The 23,034-nt window shown below is 49.0% G+C and overlaps 1 protein-coding gene across 4 annotated transcripts in view; it reads right to left on the reverse strand.

Moving 5' to 3' along the window:
- Positions 1-23,034, reverse strand: part of svep1 (sushi, von Willebrand factor type A, EGF and pentraxin domain containing 1) — a 225,490-nt gene that overhangs the window by 196,913 nt on the left and 5,543 nt on the right. For all 4 annotated transcript variants that reach the window (XR_005461542.1, XM_038804133.1, XM_038804134.1 and 1 more), the window contains exon 2: positions 5,683-5,938. Coding sequence is in view for 3 of the 4 variants with exons in the window: in XM_038804133.1 (XP_038660061.1) it covers positions 5,683-5,938 (256 nt within the window). In the remaining variant the exon portion in view is untranslated. The remainder of the gene's footprint in view (positions 1-5,682; positions 5,939-23,034) is intronic.

The following is a 23,034-nucleotide window of genomic DNA, read 5'->3' on the forward strand; positions in this document are numbered from 1 at the left end:
AATCACCACTGTTTCAGTGATGTTGACACCCGGGGCCTTTTGCATCCACATGAGAGGTCAGATAGTGCCTCCACCCTCATCCAACAGAACTTCCAACAGTGCAGCACTCCCTCAGTTCTACACTCAAAGTATTATCTAGATTTTGCGCTCAAATCTCTGGAGAGGGACTTGAACGCCCACCTTCTTTGATTCAGAGGTAAGAGTGCGATACCTATTGAGCCATGGTTGATCAGTGAAGAGGTGAGATTTAGCACTGTACTCCAGGTCTGATAGGAAATTTATGTCAAAAAGTTTATGGACACATAAGGCAGTCAATATTACATTTGTGTGTGAGTTATTTGTATAAGCTCAATGTTTACACTATCTACCTCCCTGTATTCTCAGCCAACTAGACTGAGGGGAACATAATTGCTGAAAATAAAACCTGTTGAAGCTTTTCACGTTGCACTCATCAGGATAGATGCAAGAATACAGAATTTCAAAGGGAGAGGTTTAAAATGTGGTACTCTTGTGAACAGTCTGACGAGTGCAAGGTGAAAAGCTTTGACAGCATGTCTCTTTCTTCAGCAATACTCAGGTTCTCTAAATAATTCATTGTCACAGAACCGGCAACGAGGATTCATTAAACAAAGATGGCAGGGAGACGGCGAATTGCATTTGTGGAGATATTATACCAAAACCTTTTGTTTTGGTCGACGTTATGGTGTGTAAAACTGCCTTTCCACTTTCAATTTACTTGGTTCTTTAAGTGTGAGGTTATCCATTTTGGCAGAGAAAATAGTCAGGCAAATTATTATCTAAATGGAAAACAGATTGAAAATGTGTCTGGGTAGAAGGATCTGGAGGTCTTTGTTCATGAATCGCAGACAGTCTGTATGCAGGTACAAAATGTAATTTTAAAAAGGCAAATGGAATGTTAGCATTTATTGCAGAAGGACTGGGGTATAAAAGTAGAGAAATGTTGTTGCAATTGTATAGGGTGTCGGTGAGACCACATCTGGAGTATTGTGTCCAGTTTTGGTCCACTTATTTGAGGAAGGATGTGGTGACAGAGGAGGTTCACCAGATTGATTTCCGGATGAAGGGGTTGACGTATGAGGAGAGATTTGTCATGTGAGAGTACCTTTAAGAAATGGATGTTTAAGCAATGTACCTTTAAGAAATGCAGCAGCTCATATTACTGAAGTGATGTCAGAGGAGAGGAGCTGAGCTAAGCTAACTTCTGCTTTTTGCAATGTTTTGGTTTCAGTTTTGAGGAAAAGAGCTTGGGTGTGTCTGAGTTTGCAGTGAGCTGGATCTGCTGTGATCTCTGCCAGGAAAGACTATCTCTGAATCATTTGGGTGATTTAAACTCATAATAGTAATGTCTTTAACCTGATGTGTTTCTGTGTAAAGGTGTTAAGTCTTTTGGAGGTTTGAAGGAACATTTTGAGGGATTATCTAGTGTTGTATTATTTTCGGGGTTATCTTTGAAGTAAGGGGTGTTAAGGGATCCAATGTTTATTTTAAAAGGTTAAGTTGAATTCATGGAATAAACATTGTTTTGTCTTTAAAAACCCACGTGTCCATAATTGTAATACCACACCTGGAGACCAAGCCGTGTGCTTCAAAAGCAACAATACATTAAAGGGAGAGGTTGGTTGAACTCCATGATACATTTTGGGGTTCTGAAAACACCTCTCCCATAACAGATTAAACAGTTTGGGCTTATACTCGCTGGAGTTTAGAAGGATGAGAGGGGATCTGACCGAGGTAAATAAAATACTGAGAGGGATTAATGAAGCAAACGTAGACCAAATATTCCCCCTTGCGGCAATCTAGAACGAGAGGTCACAGATATGGGTTGAGAGACGGTAGATTTAAAACTGAGATGAGGAGGAACTACTTCTCGCAGAGGGTGGTGAATTTGTGAAACTCGCTGCCCCATAGCGCGGTGGAGTCCGAATCAGTAAATGGTTTCAAGAAGGAGATGGATATATTTCTGATAAAATAACGGGTTAAAGGTCTATGGGGAACAGGTAGGGAAGTGACTTTGAGACCAGGAAGACATCAGCCATGATCTGATTGAGTGGCGGAGCAGGCTCGCAGAGCTAATTTGCCGACTTCTGCTCCTCATTCCTAGATTTAATTCCTGTGTGAGAAGTGAAAATGTTTAAGGGAGGAATTCCAAAGCTTCGGGATTCGGCAGATGGAGCACTGTAAATCAGCGATTGATAAGAGGCCAGAATAAGGGAACAGAGATTTCGGGACGGTAGGTGGAGGTCTACCGGCTGGACCCTTCTTGGGCGCATGGGAAGGTTCACCGGTGTGAACTAATGCTGGTCACCAGTGAGAAATCAGAAACACAGCACTCAGAACAAAAAAGGCTGGTCTATTTCCCCGACAGAGTGTAAGTCTGGCTTCCCTGGTCTCTCACGGAGCAGACACCTGTAAAAGGTGCCATAGCTGGAATTGGCTGCCCCTTTTATGCTAATAGGCTGCAGACCCGTCCCAGGGTCAGGGGTCGAAGCAGCAGGAAAGCCTGAAGTTCTGTTGAATGGCAACAATTTTCACCCCTCTGTTTTGAGAGATAGGTGCGCCATCCGCTGGTACAATAGAAAATAACAGGGCAGCACAGTGGCACAGTGGTTAGCATTGCTGCCTATGGCACTGAGGACACGGGTTTGAATCCCGGCCCTGGCTCACTGCCTGTGTGGAGTTTGCACATTCTCCCCGTGTTTATGCGCCCCCACAACCCAAAGATGTGCCGGGTAGGTTGATTGGCCATGCTAAATTGCCCCTTAATTGGAAAAAATAATTGGGTACTCTAAATTTATTTAAAAAAACAATAGAAAAATTAGCAGCTGGTAGTGTTGCAGCATCACCCGTTTCAAGGGAGCGATCTAATGGCCTGGTCCCACCTGACTCAGGAGGCGACGAGGCCGGTAAATCTCGCAATAGGCCTCTCGCGGGATTTACGATGCACGTTCCACCTCGGGCGATCTAACGAGGTGGCGTGATCTGGATCCCCCCTCAATGGGCCAGATTTGCATATTTAAGTGCGCAATTTAGCTCACTTAAATATGTTCAAGCCAGAAACTATCCAAGGCACGGGACCTAAAGGCCTTGTCTCGGAGACCCCCAGAGGGCGCCGTTTAGCACTGGTTTCCACAAATGTGCTGGTAGTCACCGTGGGAATGTCACTGGCCCAGGCTAATACTCTGGGATAAGAGTTCAAATCCCACCACGACAGCTAGTGAAAGCTAGTTTCAATAATGGTGCCTGAGAAACTATCACTGATTGTCACAAAAACCCACCGTGTTCTGTCGAAGGACCGTTTAGGTCTGAAACGTTAACTCTGTTTCTCTCTCTCCACAGACGCTGCCAGACCTGCTGAGTTTCTCCAGCATTTCCTGTTTTTATTTCAGATTTCCGGCGTCCGCAGTATTTTGCTTTTATCTGGTTCACAAATGTCCCTGAGGGAAGGAAACCTGCTCTCCTTACCCGGTCTGGCCTACATGGGGAGATGGAGCTGAGGTACAAGGGGCGGGATTCTCTGACCCCCCCGCGCCGGAATCGCTGCCAACGCAGGGGCGGAGAATAGCCGTTCATGCCGCAAATCCGGTGCGACGGCGCTACCACGATTCTCCGCGGACCCGCCAGTCCCGGGCACGTGGTCGAGGCGGCGCGGGTCGGGGGCCGTTGGCCGTTGGAACAGGCCCCCATGGCGATTTTCTCTGTGGGCGACCGGCCGAACTCCCGCTGGCATGGTTTACATGTGGTACCACCCGGCGGGAGCTGGGACCCGCAGTGGCGGTCCTGGTTGGGGGGGGGGGGGGGGGTGAATCTGACTGACTCCGGGGGGGGGGGGGGGGGGGGGCGGGGGGGCTCTCAGCGGTGGCCAGGCCTGCGATCTGGGAGGGACCTACCTTCCTCCGCGCTGGCCCCCTGTGTGGCTCCGCCTTTTCGGTGGCTCCTGTGCCGAGGTGGGCTGCCGTGCGCATGCCCGGCCATGCAGTCTGTACAGCAGGGCCCGGCCGGCAGCCAGAGCTGCGGGACGCATGCCGGGGCCGTGCTAGCCCCCTGGAAAACAGAGAATCACCCCGGATTTTCGAGGGAAAAGTGATTCTCGCCCGTTTTCAGGCGGGCGTGTGAAGACTCAGTCCCCAAAATGGAGAACCCCGCCCAAGATCTTACTTGATCTTAACTGCATGGCTCAGAGGATTGAACGGCCAACTCCAGCTCATATTAGTTATGGTGTCAGACTCCGAGTTGGTCTCAACCAGGTTGAGATACCTGGGTCGTGGGAAGGAGCAGTATTCGTTGACAGGAAGCTGTAACCTGGATCCATGGGGAGTTCGCCGGTACCAGTTGAAGGATGTGGAGAAGCTGTGGAAGCAATTATCTTGGAGGTTGAGGGGTCAGGTCGAGGGGTGTAGGAGAGTGGCCCATACCTAGGCCTGTGGTCCTTCTGGTCAGCCAGGAAACCTGACATTCAGTTGTGAACCTTATCTTAGGGTCTTGAGGTCCACGGTCACCTCACAGGCCTGGTCTCTCTGCTTTTCCTGTCCTGGTGTCTGACTAAATCTGTCCCAATTGGCACACATGTATCAGGAACTCGCTTGCTTTTTGCAGGTGTCCCACTCACCTGCTCAACATGAATTGTTAACTTTGGGGCTGGGCAGGAAAGCAGTGGGGATCAGAGAGCCTGAGGGGCAGGCCTAATTTTAACTGCACCTTTGTTTACGGTCCATAGAATCCATAGAAAACCAGAGACTCCCTCCAGTGCACAAGGAGGCCATTTGGCCCATCAAGTCTGGATCTACCCACTGAAAAAGCACCCTACCTAGGCCCACATCCCTGCTCTATCCCCGCAACCCCATAACCCCATCTAAGCTCTTGGACACTAAAGGGCTAATGTTTGCATGGCCAATCCACCCAACCAGTGGGTTGATTGTGTTGTTAAAGATACATTGATTATAGGCATTCTTTGATTTGACTAGGATCATATTTAAAGAGAGTTCAGGAGTCCGCCTGTGTGCTTGAGGCCTTCCGCAGAGGCTGGAGTGATCAACAGCTCAGTGAACATGATTTAATAGGTTTTCTTTTTATTGTGGAGCCCCTTTATGGGGCTGTTCATTTGTTGTTTAAATTACTTGTTAATTTGTTTATTTTATTGGTATTCAAGGGAGCATATATGGAGAGTCAATTAGGACAGGGTGGGGGGGGGGGGGGGTAGATCTGTAAGGCTGCATCCTGTGAATAAACGTATTATCAAGGTAATGAATTGTGACTTAAACACCATCTGGCTTGGGTCAATTTAACACTGTCCCCCCCGCTCCCTTTCAGATTACGAAGGGATTCAATAGTGTAGATGTAGAGAAGATGTTCCCATTTTGGGGGGAGATCAAAGCGAGAAGGGATCCAGTAGAAACATCATTAGCCAGAGAATGAGGAGAAAGTGGAACGTGCTACCACAGGGAATGGTGGACATGAATAGTGTAGATGCATTTAAGAGGAAGTCAAGCACATGATGAAAGGAGATAGGAAGAGGGGGTTCGAGTGAGATGGAGAGGTTTAGGAGGAGAGTCACGTGAAGCGTAAACACCAGTATAGACTAGTCGGCTCGAATGGCCTGTTTCGGTGCTGCAAACTCAGTGTTATTCAGTGCGATGCCGGACCGTGGATGGCGCAGAGTCTTACCTTCGTGGAGTGCTCTTCGGGCCAAGGCTTCAAACTCGGCGAAGCTGTGTAGGATGTAGCAGTGTTCCTCCTTGGGGTGCGATGCCATGTCCTGCAGCTCCCTGATGTTTCCCTGCCAGATGCCGAGGGTAAAGATCTCCACCCCCAGGTCCCGCAGGGCGGCGGCGATCGGGCGCGGGTCCCCGCCGTTTGAGTAGCCGTCAGTGATGAGGAACACCACTTTGGTGGAGTTGGCCCGGGAATGCCGCAGGATTTGCTGGCGGGGAGAAGAGTGAATGAGTTACTGGAATCAATCAGCCCGGAATTTCCTCAGGACTGCTCCCAGTGCTGCTGTAACTTGGCGGTAAGAGTGAGGGAGGAAGCATTCCCACCCTCCTACCCTCCCAGGAAACTGACTACAACAGAATGGGAGCAGTGTCGAACAATTACCCTCTGATGGTTGCTGTTTACTCATCCATAACTCAAACTATTCACCATTTCTTCAGCCACCACCAAAATAGCCACTGTTTAGATAGAACATAGAAGAAATACAGCACAGAACAGGCCCTTCGGCCCACGATGTTGTGCCGAACCTTTGTCCTAGATTAATCATAGATTATCATAGAATTTACAGTGCAGAAGGAGGCCATTCGGCCCATCGAGTCTGCACCGGCTCGATTCAGGCATTTCTTTGTGATTTGCAGAGGCTGTAGGGATAACCATACCAATGATGCAATGTCATTAAACCCGCTGGGATATTAAAGGAAAGGCGACTAGGATTCACCTTGGCTGAAAAGGAAAGGGAAGTGAGCAGGAATGTGGGATTGGGGTACATAACGGAACGAGACGCGAGCAGGATTAGACTGGGCATTATTTAACAGGGTCCGGGAATGAATCAGGAGAGTGGGATTAAACTGGACGGATCCGAAGAAAAATGCCTGTGCATTCCCGATGTCCGGTTTCTCGGTTGGAACGTTTTATGATTCCACCGATTAATCTTGAAATGATCATTTGTCACCAGGTTCGGCAAGCTTTTGTTTCTTTGATAGTTGTGACCCTATTTGGTTTGGTGAAGGTGCAAAGAGGGTTGGACGGGGTGCGTGGCTGATACCTCTGAAGGTTCCGCAGAGAAAGGGGAGGGGGTCTGAAAAGAAGGAATGAGCAGAAGAACGTTGGTGAGCATGTAAGGGTGAGAGAAAGTGGCAGAGCTAAGGTGACGTGAATGAGGTTAGATGTTTCAAGGAGGGCTAGGATCTTTTAGCTGGGCATAGAGGGGCAGGAGCACAGAGGCAGCGTGATGTGTGGGGGCATGGGGGGTGGTCTTTGTATTGGTTCGGGGCGAAGTTGATGGGGTCTGCTGAAGTTGGAGGCAAGAAAGGGGAACATAATAAGAATGCTGTAGTAACCTTTATTGTCACAAGTCGTCTTACATTAACACTGCAATGAAGTTACTGTGAAAAGCCCCTAGTCGCCACATTCCGGCGCCTGTTCGGGTACACAGAGGGAGAATTCAGAATGTCCAAATTACCTGACGGGACTTGTGGGAGGAAACCGGAGCGTCCGGAGGAAACCCACGCAGGCATGGGGAGAACGTGCAGACTCTACACAGACAGTGACCCAAGCCGGGAATCGGACCCTGGTCCCTGGCGCTGTGAAGCGACAGTGCTAACCACTGTGCTACCGTGCCGTGCCCCGACTGGTCAGAACATTGAAGAAACTGAGGTTACAAAGGTCAGAGTTCACTAGTGACAGGGTTAGGGAGTGACAGACAATATTACAAAGCCAGAAGTCACAGTCTTGCTGAAGGTTCGAAAGTAGGACGTGGGAATTCCGGATCCAAAGTTGAGATTGCTGGTAGCTCAGGGCACCCTGTGGAAACAGGTTGGAAGGTAGAAGAACGCAGGGGCCAACTGGTTCAGATGTTGGAATCGATGTGGAGAAGTAATTAGAGAAATCCAGGGATGGGCACATGGAAGTAAAAGGGGAATTAATTTTCCATTTTCGTTTACTTTCAAAGTTCTCCCCTGCTGAACACTGTTCGCACACTGATCGGAAATTCCTCAATTCATTGCACTGATCTCCTGGGCATTGAGACTATCCATTGCAAGAGTTATAATTTTAGTGTTTATCAACTAGGTTTTATGTAGTTTGATTATTGACTTAAAGTAATTGGAGATCAACTGTTCCTGTTGCTTGCAGGTCAGTTTATTACCAGTTTTCCTCCCAATCTTACTTGTTAAACGTCAAACGATTCTTTGTCATTATATTTTGATTTTTCTTTGGAAGAGAAAGAACCTCTCGGTATTTCTGTAACTCAATCGTTTATTTACAAGCCCCGCAGTGCTGTCCATCACCAGTAAACCCCATGGCACCAGTTCCCGGCTTTCTCAATCTGTCATTGAGTCAGGGCCGAGTGTTGTAACGTTCCTGTCATTGTGATTGACAAAGTTAGTCCTCCGACTGTAAACAAGATCACATTTTCCAAATACTGGACTCAGAGCCGACAGTCCCAAATGTTTTCACAATGAAATGCAGCAGGAGTGCGATGTTTGGTATGCTACGAAGATTAATGGCTGACAATAAATCAGAGGGGTTTAACGATGGAGTTTTAAATCATTCTAAATGGCCATCAGCCGATGCCTTAAAGCTGGGCAAATTAAATTCCGCACAAGTGTTATTGCTACATATGACACAAGATAGCGGAAAGATTTTAAGTTGACGCGGAGTTTAAGAAATGTTTTTTTTTGTGTGTTGTGTTTACTTCACAGCACAGAAGGAGTCCATCTGCTTCATGGCACTACGTGAAAGAATCATCCAAACTAGTTCCGCTTCCCTCTGCTCTTTCCCCACAGCTCTGCTAATTTTCCCCCTTCAAGTCTTTATTCAATTCCCCTTCTCGAAAGTTACCACTGAATCGGCTGGTCAAAGCAACCCGCTGCATTAAAAAAACGTTCCCGCATCCGGGTTCTTTGTAATAAATTTAGAGTACCCAATTCATTTTTTCCAATTAACGGGCAATTTAGAGTGGCCAATCCACCTAACCTGCACATCTTTGGGTTGTGGGGGCGAAACCCACGCAGACACAGGGGAGAATGTGCAAACTCCACACGGACAGTGACCCAGAGCCGGGATCGAACCAGGGACCTCGGCGCCGTGAGGCAGCAGTGCTAACCCACTGCGCCACCGTGCTGCCCTTAGCATCCTGGTTCTTTTGCCTGTGTTATCAGATCCACGTGCCAAATTGGTTGCCAAGCCTTCTGCCGGCAGAAAGAATCTCTAGTTGCCAGCTTAGAATAGAGGTCACTGACTGATTGCTTTGAACATTGCAGAGTGGTCAAGGGGATCAAGGCAGGATAATACACCGTTATCTATAAATGTATTATCTAAAAATGTCCCCAAAGATCTAGGGACTAATTAGCTAGGAACTAATTGTTCTGGGTAAGTGTGCTGCGGGGGGGGGGGGGGGTGGGGGGGGGGGGGGGGGGGGGGGGGGGGGGGGGGGGGGGGGGGGGGCACATTTTGTCGCTGCACCAGAGACTGATGGTATGCAAAAGAACTGGTTCAAATCGATCCTTCTTACGTTCAAGGCGGAATGACACATTAAAGATGGCACGTTTGGATCTTCCCAAGCTTTCCAAGTGTGATCATTACCAACATCAGGGATCCAAAAGGCAATAAGAACACTTAGGATTGTCTTCCATTGTGACCAGCGCAGAGGATGGCCTTTGTGGCTTTGTTAGAAAAAATGCTTTTCACGGCCGCCGGACATCTCCAGCCGTTTACAGCCAATTAAGCACAGAAGTGTACTCAATACTGTAATCGAGTCAGATTTGTGAGACTGAAGGATTTTAAACTGGCAGCTTTATTGAACCAATGGGCGTAGCACTGGGATTCAACAACCTAAGGGGAAGGTTAGAGGGGAAGATGAGGTTTGAGGCAGGTAGATTTCACTGAAAAGGGACCTTTTAAGGGAAGGGTAATGACGATAACTTTGGAATTCAGGGGAAGAGAGCTTAAGTCCCAAGAGCCATGTGTAGTTTTGGCATTTGTGAGACGGTGAGGAATTACATAACGAGGAAGTAAAAATGAGAAAAATGCACCAAAACAGAATGAATATGTATTGGCAAAAAGACTGACAATACACAATGGTACAAATTGGAAACAGAATTTTGGGCTCTATTAGCACAGGTCTTGGATATGTTTTTGAAGATTTCTCTTAGAAATGTAGAATCCCAACAGCGCAGAAGGAAGCCATTCTGCCCATCAGGTCTGCACCGACTCTCCGAAAAAGCAGCCAACCTCAGCCCACTCCCCTGCCTCATCCCCACTGCACACTAAGGGATAGTTTAGCATGGCCAATCCACCTGAACTGCACATCTTTGGACTGTGGGAGGAAACCGGAGCACCTGGAGGAAACCCATGCAGATACGGGGAGAACGTGCAGACTCCACACAGTCACCCAAGATCGGAATCGAACCCTGGTCCTTGGTGTTGTGAGGCAACAGTGCCGCCATGCTGTCCTTCCTTAGGAATCTCAATTTTCTGGAACTGTCTGCTATAATCCATTTCCTACAAGCATCCTGATCTGAGTGCAATCTCAGCTGTTAAAAGTTTAACAATGCACTCTCAGACATTGGAGATAAAGATAGGAAACCCTGCACTTATGCAGCACGTTCCACCAGCTCGAGACTCTCCAGAGCACTTTGCAGCCAATGATGACCTCTTTGAAGTACAAGCCAAGGACAGCCTGAGAGCAATTAGTGGAGAATTAAGTTGGCAGCCACCAGAGCTCGGGAATAGGTTCACAGACTGAACGGAGGTGTTCCTCAAGGTGGTCACCTAATCTGCATTTGGTCTCCTGAATTTAGAGACAAGGCGTGGGATTCTGCGGGGCGGGCACCTTCGGGGGCTAGGCCGGCGCCGGAGTGGTTTGCGCCCCGCCGGGGCTTGCCGCCATGCCAACAGGTGCCAAAGGGCCTCTGCCGGCCGGCGTGAGTTGGCGCATGCGCGGGAGAACCAGCGTGTGCTGGCGTCATCCCAACGCATGCGCTGGGGGGTTCATTTCCGCGTCGGCCATCGCGGAGGCCGAAAGCAGCCGACGCGGAGGAATAGAGTGCCCCATGGCAGAGACCCGCCCGCGGATCGGTGGGACCGGACTGCGGGCCATGCCACCGTGGGGGCATCCCCCAGGGCCAGATTCCCCGCGCCCAGCCGAGGACCCCGGAGGCCGCCTGTGGAGCCAGGTCCCCCTGGTAAGTACCTACTCTAATTAACTGCTGGCGGGAGCAGCCGAAAACGGGTGGCCACTCGGCCCATCGCGGGCCGCAGAATCGCTGGGGGAGGCTGCTGCCAGCGGCCGCCGACCGGCGTGGCGCGATTCCCGCCCCCGCCAAATCCCCGGCACTGGAGAATTCGGCAGCCGGCAGGGGCGGGACTCATGCCCCCCCCCCCCCCCCCCCCCCCCCCCCCGGTGATTCTCGAATCCCGCCCCATTTCTGTCAACTTCAGCGTTGATGCTGCCACCAAAGACATCTCTCCCTTTCTTCCCTTTTCAGCACTCCAAAGGGACCGTTCGCTCCATGATATCCTGGTCCATTCGTCGGAACACCTCCCCTTCCCAGGACACTTTTCCATGCACACACAGGAAATGTAACATCTGTCCTTTTATCTCCAATCCCCTTACCGTCCGAGGCCCCAAACATTCCTTCCAGGTGAAGCAGCGATTCACTTGTCTTTCTTCGAATTTAGTCTGCTATATTCATTGCACACAATGTGGTCTTCTCTGCATGTAAATATATGCATATTACATATATAATATCCAGTGCAATACTGAGGGACAATTACACTGTCAGAGTTTCTGACTTTTGACTAAGTCGTTGAACTGGGGCCCCATCTCCTTTCTCGTGAGGGTGTAAAAGATCCCAAGGCACAATTCCCAAGAAGAGCAGGAGATTTATCCCCGGTGTCCTGACCAATATTTATCCCTCAATCAATATCACAAAAAACAGATTATCATGTCGTTATCGCGTTGCATTTTGTGGAGCATGCTGTACACAAATTGGCTGCCACATTTCCTACATTATTACAGTAACTACACTTTAAAATCACTTCATTGGCCGTTAAAGGGATTTCAGACATCGGATTGATGTGAAAAGCGCAATATAAGTCCAAGACTTTCTTTGAATTTTAATAATTCCCATTGGAGGCAGAGACAGGAGAAATTCTAATGATGAATAATGAAATGACAGAGACTGAGAGGTTTGTGCGTAAATTGACATAGGGAGTGACCAGGTATTGGAGGTGTTGGCAGGCTCAAAAGTGGACAAATCTCGAGGTCTGGGTGAATTGGGTCCCAGGATGCTGTGGGAAGCGAGGGAGACGATTGCAAGGGTTCTGACACAAAGTTTGAATTCCTCTCTGGCGACAGGGGAGGTGCCAGAGGACTGGAGAACAGCTAACGTGGTTCCACTATTTAAGAAAGGTTGTGGAGATAAATCAAGGAGCTACAGACCGGTGAGTCAGTAGTTAGTGGTAAGGAAACTATCGGAGAAACTTCTGAAGGAGAGAATCTATCTCCACTTGGACTATCCAGGAATAGTCAGCATGGCTTTGTCAGGGGGAGGTCACGCCCAACAAATCTGATTGAATGTTTTGAGGAGGTGACTGGGTGTGTAGATGAGGGTAGTGCAGTTGATGTAGTTTATATGGATTTCATCAAAGTCTTTGACGAGGTCCCACATGGGAGACTTATAAAGAAGGCAAATGCACAGGGATACAGGGAATTTGATAATGGGGATTCAAAATTGGCTTAGTTGTAGAAGACAGAGGGTGATAACAGACGGCTGCTTTAGTGACTGGAAGCCAGTGTCCAGTGGCGTACCACAGGGATCCATGCTGGATCCTCTAATATTTGTCATTTATATAAACAACATAGATGGCTAAGTGGGTGGTAGGATCAGTAAGTTTGCAGGTGACACTAAGATTGGCCGGTGGTTAACAGTGGGATTGAGAGTCTTGGGTACCAGGAAGATATAGACGGGATGGTCAAATGAGCAGATAAGTGATAGATGGCATTAATCCCTGAAAAGTGTGAGGTGATAATTTGGAGGGAGTAATTTGACAAGGAAGTATTCAATGAATGCATGACGCTGGGAAGTTCCGAGGAACAAAGGGACCTTGGCCTGTTTGTTCATAGATCTCTGAAGGCAGAAGAGCAGGTTAATAGGGTGGTGAAAAAGGCATATGGGACACTTGCTTTTTTCATTCGAGGTATTGCTTACAAAAGCAGAGAGGCCATGTTGGAGTTGTATAGAGCTTTGGTGCTGCCACAGCTGGAGTACTGTGTCCAATTCTAGGAAGGATGTGAGGGGGTGTGGAGGAGATTCATCAGGATGTTGCCTGGGATGAAACATTTAAGTTATGAAGAGAGGTTGGATAGGCTGGGGTTGTTTTCGCTGGAGCAGAGAAGACTGAGGAGGCAACCTGCTCGAGGTGTACAAGATTATGAGGGGCATGGACAGGGTGGATAGGAAGCAGCTGGTCCCCTTAGTTGAAGGGTCAGCCACGGGGGGAAAGATGTTCAAGGTGAGGGGCAGGAGGTTTGGGGGGATTTGAGGATAAACCTTTTTAACCAGAGGGTGGTGATGTTCCGGAATGCACTGCCTGGGAGGGTGGTAGAGGCAGGTTGCCTCACATCCTTTAAAAAGTACCTGGATAAGCCCTTAGCACATCATAACATTCAAGGCGATGGGCCAAGTGCTGGATGACCTCTTCCATCGGGCAGGAGATACAGGAGTCTGAGGACACACACTAACAGATTCAAAAAACAGCTTCTTCCCCGCTGTTACCAGACTCCTGAATGACTCTCTTATGGACAGAACTCCTCTCTCTACGCATCTTCTCTACTGAGTAGCACTACACACCTACGCTCCACCCAATATCTATGTATTTACATTGTGTATTTATTGTAGGTCCTTTTCATGTATAAAACGATCTGCATGGACAGTACACAGAACAACACTTTTCACTGTACCACAATACACATGACAATAAATCCAACAGTGGTTAGCACTACTGCCTACGGCACTGAGGACCCGTGTTCGATCCCGGCCCTGGGTCACTGTCCATGTGGAGTTTGCATATTCTCCCCGTGTCTGTGTGGGGCTCACCCCCCCATAACCCAAATAATGTGCAGGGTAGGTGGATTGGCCACGCTAAAATTGCCCTCAATTGGAAAAAATAATTGGGTACTCTGCATTTATTTAAAAAAAGAAAATACATCCAAATGGGATTAGGTAGGTAGATCAGGTGTTTTTCATGTGTCAATGCAGACTCAATGGACCAAAGGGCCAGTTAGCCTGATCGGTAAGTGCTAGGATGTAGACTCTATTATTAGGAATGTGGGAGCAGGGCAGTTAGGAAATCATAACACGGTTCGGCAGAGTCAGCACCGAGTCACAAAAGGAAAATCATGTTTGACAAATCTGTGAGATTTTGTTTGAGGTTGAGGCTAGCCAGCTAGATAAAGGGAATCCAGTAAATTTGGGAATGTGGCTGGTGAAGAAGATGCAAAGAGGCTGCAAATGGATATGGCCAGATTGACTGAGTATGCAGGAACATGGCAGATACAATACAATTTGGGGAAATGTGAAGTTATGCCCTTTAGTTGGAAAATTAGAAAAGCAGATTAATCATAAGAGGTTGGGAAATTTTGGTATACAGATGGTCTTCGAACACAAATCACAGAAAACTAACATGTAAGTACAAAAAGTGATTAGGAAGACAAGAAGCGTGTTAGTCCATATTATGATGAGAATTGTAATATAAGGGCAAAGAAGTCTTATTACCATCGTCACATCGACGGAAAGTTATGACTGAGTGAGTTCTACCTGTACCTTCACTAACTAACCAAAAACATATTGACCTGTTTAAAGAGGGCCTGTCTTTAAAAAAAGACAAAAAAAAGACAAGAAAAGACACTGAACAAAGATGGCTACCACCAGTCACCTGATGTCTGGTATTGTAGCTTGGTGACTTTTCTGGAAAGTTCTTATCGGACTTGCACTGCATACCTGCCCTGACACGTTGCATGGAATTTAAAATCTGTTCAGCGGGTGGGGGGTTCTTTAAGCCCATTTCAAAAAGGGTCTCCTGAAAGGAAGGCAAAAATGCAAAGTACTGCACTTTAATACTTTAAAAAACTATAACTCAGTCAAGACAATGGAAACTGCTAACCAGTCAAACCCCTCTGTGGAGGAAGATAAAAAACCCTTTTCTTCTGGTTCCTACAATCTTGAAATGTATCTAAATTTTCTGCAATGAAAAATCAAAAATATGATTATTTTTTCTACAACAATGACTGCAAGACATGCAAATTGAATTCCCGTCTTGGAATATATAAACAGGAGTTTTAAGAACTGGCTTTCCCAAGCCAGAAATAGAGAGAAGTCATCAAAGTCATCTGGAAAAATTGTCAAAGTGAGCAGTAAGGAATCTCTCTTTCTCCCTTCCTCTCTTTCCCCCTCTCTCAATGAAATGAGAGCAAAGCAATTATATCGAGCCTTGGGGAGACCATGGGTGGGATTCTCAGCCAGCTGGATGCTCCGTTTTGCCGGCAGCCCGGGGGTTTCCCGACGGCGTGTGGCTGGCCGCAATGGGAAACGCCATTGACCAACCGGCGTAATGGAACATCCCGCTGGTGGGGTAAAACAGAAATGTGGCACGGTGGAATCCAGCCCCAGAACTGGGTAGGGTGTGCCTTACCTAAAGAAGGACATACTTGTCTGAGAGGAAGCACAACAATGGTTCCCTGGACTGATTCTGGGATTAAAAGGTTGTCCCTTGAGGGGAGATTGAACAGAATGAGTTTATATTGCATGGAATTTAAAAGAACAAGAGGTGAAAATTCTGAAGGGATTTGACAGGGTAGAGGCTGAGGGGCTGTTTGGATGGGTTTCAGTGAAACCGTTTTCTGTTCTGAAAAATTATTGAACTCTTTCAAATGAGTTGGACAAAGATGGACATTAAAAAAAAGCTATATTTAAGTGTCTCCAAATATGTCCAGAAAGAAATGTGGATGAATAACTGGATGCTGACGATCAGCATCTGTACAGTGTGCAACACTGGCAGCGAGCTACAACACAATAAACGAGACAAACAGCTGTGAGGATGTCAGATTAACAGCGTGCAAATGTCAGGAGAGCTGTAGGTTTATTGCTTAAAATTAAATGCCTTCAATCAAATGTGTTTATTCTATTTGTTTTAAATGAAATCTTATCATGATAGAGGGTGATGGTTAAACGCATGATTGGAGATTATCGAGATGTACAGTCAGGAATGACCGACTGCTCCTTAGAATACAATGATTCCCTTCCTGTGAATCAGCTGGTGAATATAAATGGAATGCAATATTGGAGTGACATCTTTGAATTTTTACTAGATTTCCTTAGAGCACCAGGGAGAATTTACACAAAATTTCTGGAAATGTTATTCCTGCTTTTTTTTTGATATCCGAGGGGGAGGTGACTCAATTGAATCTTTGTTAGTAATTTGGACACTGCCTGTAAGGAGCACCTTGGGGGGAGGAGTTATTGTTTCCTTCTGCAGTCGAAATGAAAACGGTTTGTTCATGGCAAAGGAACCAGATAAGGGAGCGATTTGTTACAATCTGGAATGCACAGTGCTGAAAGGTGCGGGAAAAACTGATGCATACGAACACACGAACTAGGATCAGGAGTAGGCCACTCGGCCCCTTGAGCCTGCTCCGCCATTCAATACAATTGTGGCTAATCTGATTGTGGCCTCAACCCCACATTCCTGCCTACCCCCGATAACCTTTCATCCTCTACTTTATCAAGAATCGTTCTACCGTAAAAACTTTCAAAGACTCTCCTTCCACTGCCTTTTGAGGGGGAGAGTTCCAGAGACTCACGATCCTTTGAGAGAAAGCGTTTCTCCTCAGCTCTATTACAAATGGGTGAGCCCTTATGTTGAAACAGCGGCCCCCAGTTCTGGATTCTCAGGAGGAAATTAGAGGGCCCATTTGTCACGAGAGGGCCGTGACGGGATTTTCACTGGCGAGATCTCGCCTACCCCCCCTACCCCCGCCGATGGATCACCGCACACCGCCCCCCCCCCCCCCCCCCACCCCCCCAACCCCGCAGCGGCATGTCATCATGCTGGCGCGCATCACTACTGCTTTTCAAAAACGCGAACCAGCCGTGATGACGGTGCCAGGGGTGCGGAGGTGAGTATAGCCCCCGGGTGGGGAAGGACATGGCCCGGCAGAGACCTGGCACTGCCCCCTGGCACCGCAAACATGACACTTCCAGGGGCAGGCCCTCTGGGGAGCCCCATTGGGGGGGGTTCCTCTTATGTGTGTGTGGGGGGGGGGCAATGGTTGTTGGTGGGGTGGGGGGGGGGGTTGTGCAGGCATTTAGGTGGGAGGGGCTGGAGGCTATGGAGGAAGGTGGGGGGGGGGAGTGCCCCAATGGAGGTTGGGGTGGCAGTTCATTCGGACACCCTGATGCTTACGTGGCATGGGGTAGGGCGGGGGATGTCTACGTTCCAGCTGATACAAACCTAGTCTATCCAATCTGCCCTCATAAGACAATCTGCCCATTCCAGTAATTAGTCCAGTAAACCTTCTCTGAACTGCTTGACATCCTTCCTTGCATAAGGAGACCAGTACTGTGTGCAATACTCCAGATGTGGTCTCACCAATGCCCTATCTAATTGAAGCATAACCTCTCTACTCACGTATTCAATTACCCTTGCAATAAACTGTAACATTCCATTAGCTTTCCTTATTGCTTGCTGTATCTGCATATCTTTTGTGAATCATGCACTAGGACAACCAAGGTCCCTCTGCATCGCAGAGCTCTGCAAATTCTCACCATCGAGATGACAAGCTAATTTTTCATTCTTTTTGCCAAAATGGACAATTTCACATTTTCCCACATTATGCTCCATTTGCCAGATCTTTTCCCATTCACTTTGCCTATCTACATCCCTTTGTAACCTCCTTATGTCCTCGTCACAACTTACTTTCCTACCTATCTTTGTATCATCAGTAAACTTAGCAACCGTACCTCCAGTCCCTTCATCCAAGTAATTTGTATAAGTTGTACAAAGTTGAGGTCCCAGTACTGACCACTCTGGTACATCACTTGTTACATCCTTCTAACCAGAAAAGGATCCAGCTACCCCTACTCTGTTTCCTGCTGGCTAGTCAGTCATCTTTCAATGCCAATCTGTGACCCCCAACACCATGAGCTTTTGTTTCTCACAAAGACCTTTGATGTGGCACCTTATGAAACAGCTTCTGAAATTAAACAATTCCCCTAAATCCACAACACAGATTCAGGGTAACCTTTGAAAGAATTTTGATAAATATATAATTTTACGTAGGAATACATGATATAAAGAGCAGAGAACCAGGCCATTCAGCCCAATCCATGGTTACTTCACTTGGGCCTCTACCCACCCTTGTTCATCTCACCCCCTCAGCAAATCCTTCTATTCCATTATTTCTCTTCAGTTTCTTCATTCTTTCACGGGATGTGGGCTTGGCTGCCAAGTCGATATTTGTTGACCATCTCTAATTACTCTTGAACTGAGGGGCTGACTCGGCCATTTTGGAGGGGCATTTAAGAGCCAACAGCAATGCTGTGGGTCTGAAGTCCCATGTAGGCCAGACCAGGTAAGGACGGCATATTTCACTTCTTAGTAGGACATTCATCAACCATATTGGATTTTATGACAATTGATGACACCGCCTGTCTCCATACCGGGGGTGACCCTAGCCCCTGCCTGCCTCCCCACTGACCGCGGAGGCCGCCGGCCTTGTGGCTGAAGGCTTTGCCAATGGGAATTGGCAATCGCGGTTAGATGAGCACTTCACACATCCCAAGTGGATTCCCGTCGGTGGGCGGGCCATGTACCGTGTGGGGTTGATTGCCCAGCATCCCAATCACACCTTGATGCCTGGACACTGCGGGAGGCAGCGGACAACTTTCAATTACCCAGGGGATGGGCCCCAGCCCGGGCACATGTCCCCAGCCAGGAGTCCGTGGGCAGGGCGAGATGGGTGGAGGGTGGGAGACGACCATGTCTGGGGGGATGGGGTATGGAATTGTTGGTCGGCCCGCATCGCAGAACGAAGACCCAGAGGTGTCATACTGGTTGTGGTGAGGGTATTTTAATGTCCCTCTTACAAGTTTACACCAGTTCCCCACTGTCCCTTTGGTGCTGCCCCACTATCCCCAACCCTCTTCCCCCCCCCCCCCAAACCCCCACAATGCTTCTCCCCCCAATGCACACTCCACTCCTTACCCCCACTTACCATCGCCCCTCAGTGATCCTCGAGATGCTGGGCCTTCCTAGCTTTACTGCTATGTCCAGATGTTTCCCAGGATGCACGTCAGAGATGGAGGCAGCCAGGTGCTTACCACATCCCGTTGTTTTTGATGCCCCTGGCGGGCGTTCTCTGGGGGCCCTGGCTCACTTGTCTGTGACACATAAACAGCTGTGCCGCCCTGTCCCAGTGCTGACCTCGAGACGCGGCCTCATCAAAGAGGTGGAACCCCGGGGGAGCTGGTGATCACTGTCACCAGTCCATAGGATGGATCCAGGTTGCCACCCAGTGCCCCTCCTCCGGCTTGGTGCCCATAGGACCCCGGGGTTCCCCTCAGGATGGAGGGGCAGCTCGTTCGAGCCCCGGCTGCCCATGGTCTGCACCATGGTCTCATCGACCTCGGCGATGCTCCTCAGTGAATTGGCCATGCTCTGCAGCGCCACGCAATGCCCGTCTGGGACAAGCTCCGCGGCACCATTCCCAACTGCGTGTCCCGCAGAACCTCATCAAGGTCAGCCTGGTACTGGGTGACATCCCCCAACGAGTCGGACATTGCCGAGCCCTCAGCCATGGTCATCACCGACTGTGCGACGCCTTGGACACCGTCACTCATGCTGCTGACGTCGTGCACCAGGCTCTCCACTGCGGTCACTACTATAGCAGTGTTCGCCTCGGTGCCACCCATTGCCGGCGACATCTCCCGCGCCCATAGCCTCTGGGACTCCTCCAAACGGCTATGGACTTCCTGGAATGTCGCTGAGGTCTCCTTCTGAATGTCCCGGCGGCCCCCTAACGTCTCCATCAGCTCCGGAGAAACCTGTTCCAGAGGCTCAGCATCTGACTGGGACCCAGCTGGGTCCTGGCATCCAGCAGACCTCCGACTGCTGTCTCGCCTGGGATGTCCCTGCCTCCACCAGATGTGTACGAACGACCGTGTGGTGCTCACCAGAATGTGCCCCAAAAGCCTGTCCACTGCCCACTGTGGTGTGTGTCTCTGTGAGAGTTGGGGGTGGGGATGACAGCTGTGACTCATCGACTGTGGCAACCTCGGAGCTCTTCATGGGGGGCGGGCGGGTGGCTCCCTGGATGGGCCGGTGCCATTGGCTGGAGGACCTGTGGGGACTGTACACCTGCTCAGTGGGAGGGATGGGTCAATCTGTATGGCATTAACTACTCGTGCGACAATTCCTCCGGGTAGTGCCCGATAGATCCTCCCCTCTGTGGTGTGCACTGACCTCGGCAATGATGACCACTCTGTCCTAGGCCACCCCCGACACCTCCAGGGCCCATTTCTCGAAGGCCATGAGGATTCTTATCTGGCACCCCTCCGCCGCCAGTGTGTGCGATCTCTCAGCGAGTGTGGGAGAGCCGGCAAACCCCCCCCCCCCCCCCCGCCAGTGTGTGCGATCTCTCGGCGAGTGTGGGAGAGCCGGCACCCCCCCCCCCCCCCCCCCAACCACCAGTGTGTGCGATCTCTCGGCGAGTGTGGGAGAGCTGCGCCTGCAGAGACAGAGAGAGCATCGTTAGCCGCACGAGTGGTTCACCTTGGTTGGGGGGGGTTGCACTGGGCGGGGGGGGGGGGGGTGAAGGAAGGGTTGGGATGATGGGAGGGTTGGGGTTAAGGGAAGTGGGTGTGAAGGATGGGTTGGAAAGGGCAGATAGAGGGTTGGGGGGCTGGTTGCATTGGGGGGAGGTGGGAAGATTTCGGTGTGGGGGGAGGGGGCTTGCTGGTGTCAACTCACCCGTGCTGCCCGGTGTATGTCATTGACCTTCTTGCGGCGCTCCTCCTGGTCACATTCCGACCGTTGTCACTTCATCCCAGGCAGCATCGGCTGCCCTGTGGCTCACCCTCTGGGACATAGAACAGTACAGCACAGAACAGGCCCTTCAGCCCTCGATGTTGTGCCGAGCATTGTCCGAAACCAAGATCAAGCTATCCCACTCCCTGTCATTCTGGTGTGCTCCATGTGCCTATCCAATAACCGCTTGAAAGTTCCTAAAGTGTCCGACTCCACTATCACAGCAGGCAGTCCATTCCACACCCTAACCACTCTGAGTAAAGAACCTACCTCGGACATCCCTCCTATATCCCCCACCCTGAATCTTATAGTTATGCCCCCTTGTAACACCTACATCCACCCAAGGAAATAGTCTCTGAACGTCCACTCTATCTATTCCCCTCATCATCTTATAAACCTCTATTCAGTCGCCTCTCATCCTCCTCCGCTCCAAAGAGAAAAGCCCTAGCTCCCTCAACCTTTCCTCATAAGACCTATCCTGCAAACCAGGCAGCATCCTGGTGAATCTCCTTTGCACCCTTTCCAAAGCTTCTACATCCTTCCGATAGTGAGGTGACCAGAACTGCACACAATACTCCAAATGTAGTCTCACCAGGGTCATGTACAGTTGCAGCATAACCCCACGGCTCTTAAACTCAAGCCCCCTGTTAATAAACGCTAACACACTATAGGCCTTCTTCACAGCTTTATCCACTTGAGTGGCAACCTTCAGAGATCTGTGGACATGAACCCCAAGATCTCTCTGTTCCTCCACATTCCTCAGAACTCTGCCGTTGACCCTGTAATCCGCATTCAATTTTTTTTTACCAAAATGAATCACCTCGCACTTATCAGGGTTAAACCCCATCTGCCATTTTTCTGCCCAGCTCTCCATCCGATCAATGTCTCTTTGCAGCCTACAACAGCCCTCCACCTCATCCACTACTCCACCAATCTTGGTGTCATCAGCAAATTTACTGACCCACCCTTCAGCCCCCTCCTCCAAGTCATTGATAAAAATCACAAATAGTAGAGGACCCAGCACTGATCCCTGTGGTACACCGCTGGTAACTGGCCTCCAATCTGAAAATTTTCCATCCACCACCACCCTCTGCTATGTGATAGCCAGTTACTTATCCAATTGGCCAAATTTCCCTCTATCCCAAACCTCCTTACTTTCTTTATGAGCCGATCATGGGGAACCTTATCAAACGCCTTACTAAAATCCATGTATATGACATCAACTGCTCTACTTTCATCTGCATGCTTAGTTACCTCCTCAAAGAATTCAATCAAATTTGTGAGGCAAGACTTACCCTTCACGAATCCATGTTGACTATCCCGGATTAAGCTGCATCTTTCCAAATGGTCATAAATCCTATACTTCAGGACCTTTTCCATTAACTTACCGACCACCGAAGTAAGACTAACTGGCCTATAATTACCAGGGTCATTCCTATTCCCTTTCTTGAACAGAGGAACAACATTTGCCACTCTCCAGTCCTCTGGCACTATCCCCGTGGACAGTGAGGACCCAAAGATCAAAGCCAAAGGCTCTGCAATCTCATCCCTTGCCTCCCAAAGAATCCTTGGATATATCCCATAAAGCCCAGGGGACTTGTCGACCCTCAGGTTTTTCAAAATTGGTAATACATCCTTCCTCAGAACATCTACCTCCTCCAGCTTACCCACCTGTATCACACTCTCATCCACAAAAACATGGCCCCTCTCCTTGGTGAACACTGAAGAAAAGTATTCATTCAACGCCTCTCCTATTTCTTCTGACTCCATGCACAAGTTCCCACTACTGTCCTTGACCGGCCCTACCTTCACCCTGGTCATTCTTTTATTTCTCACATAAGAGTAAAAAACCTTGGGGTTTTCCTTGATCTGACCCGCCAAGGACTTCTCATGCCCCCTCCTAGCTCTCCTAAGCCCTTTTTTTTTTAGCTCATTCCTTGCTACCTTGTAACCCTCAAGCGACCCAACTGAACCTTGTTTTCTCATCCTTACATACTCTTCCTTTTTCCTCTTGACAAGACATTCAACCTCTTTTGTGAACCATGGTTCCCTCACACGGCCATTTCCTCCCTGCCTGACAGGGACATACCTATCAAGGACACGCAGTATTTGTTCCTTGAACAAGCTCCACTTTTCATTTGTGCCTTTCCCTGACAGTTTCTGTTCCCATATTATGCTCCCTAATTCTTGCCTAATCGCATCACAATTACCCCTCCCCCA

Source organism: Scyliorhinus canicula, chromosome 8 (genome assembly GCF_902713615.1).
Source record: "Scyliorhinus canicula chromosome 8, sScyCan1.1, whole genome shotgun sequence".
Taxonomy (NCBI): Eukaryota; Metazoa; Chordata; class Chondrichthyes; order Carcharhiniformes; family Scyliorhinidae; genus Scyliorhinus; species Scyliorhinus canicula.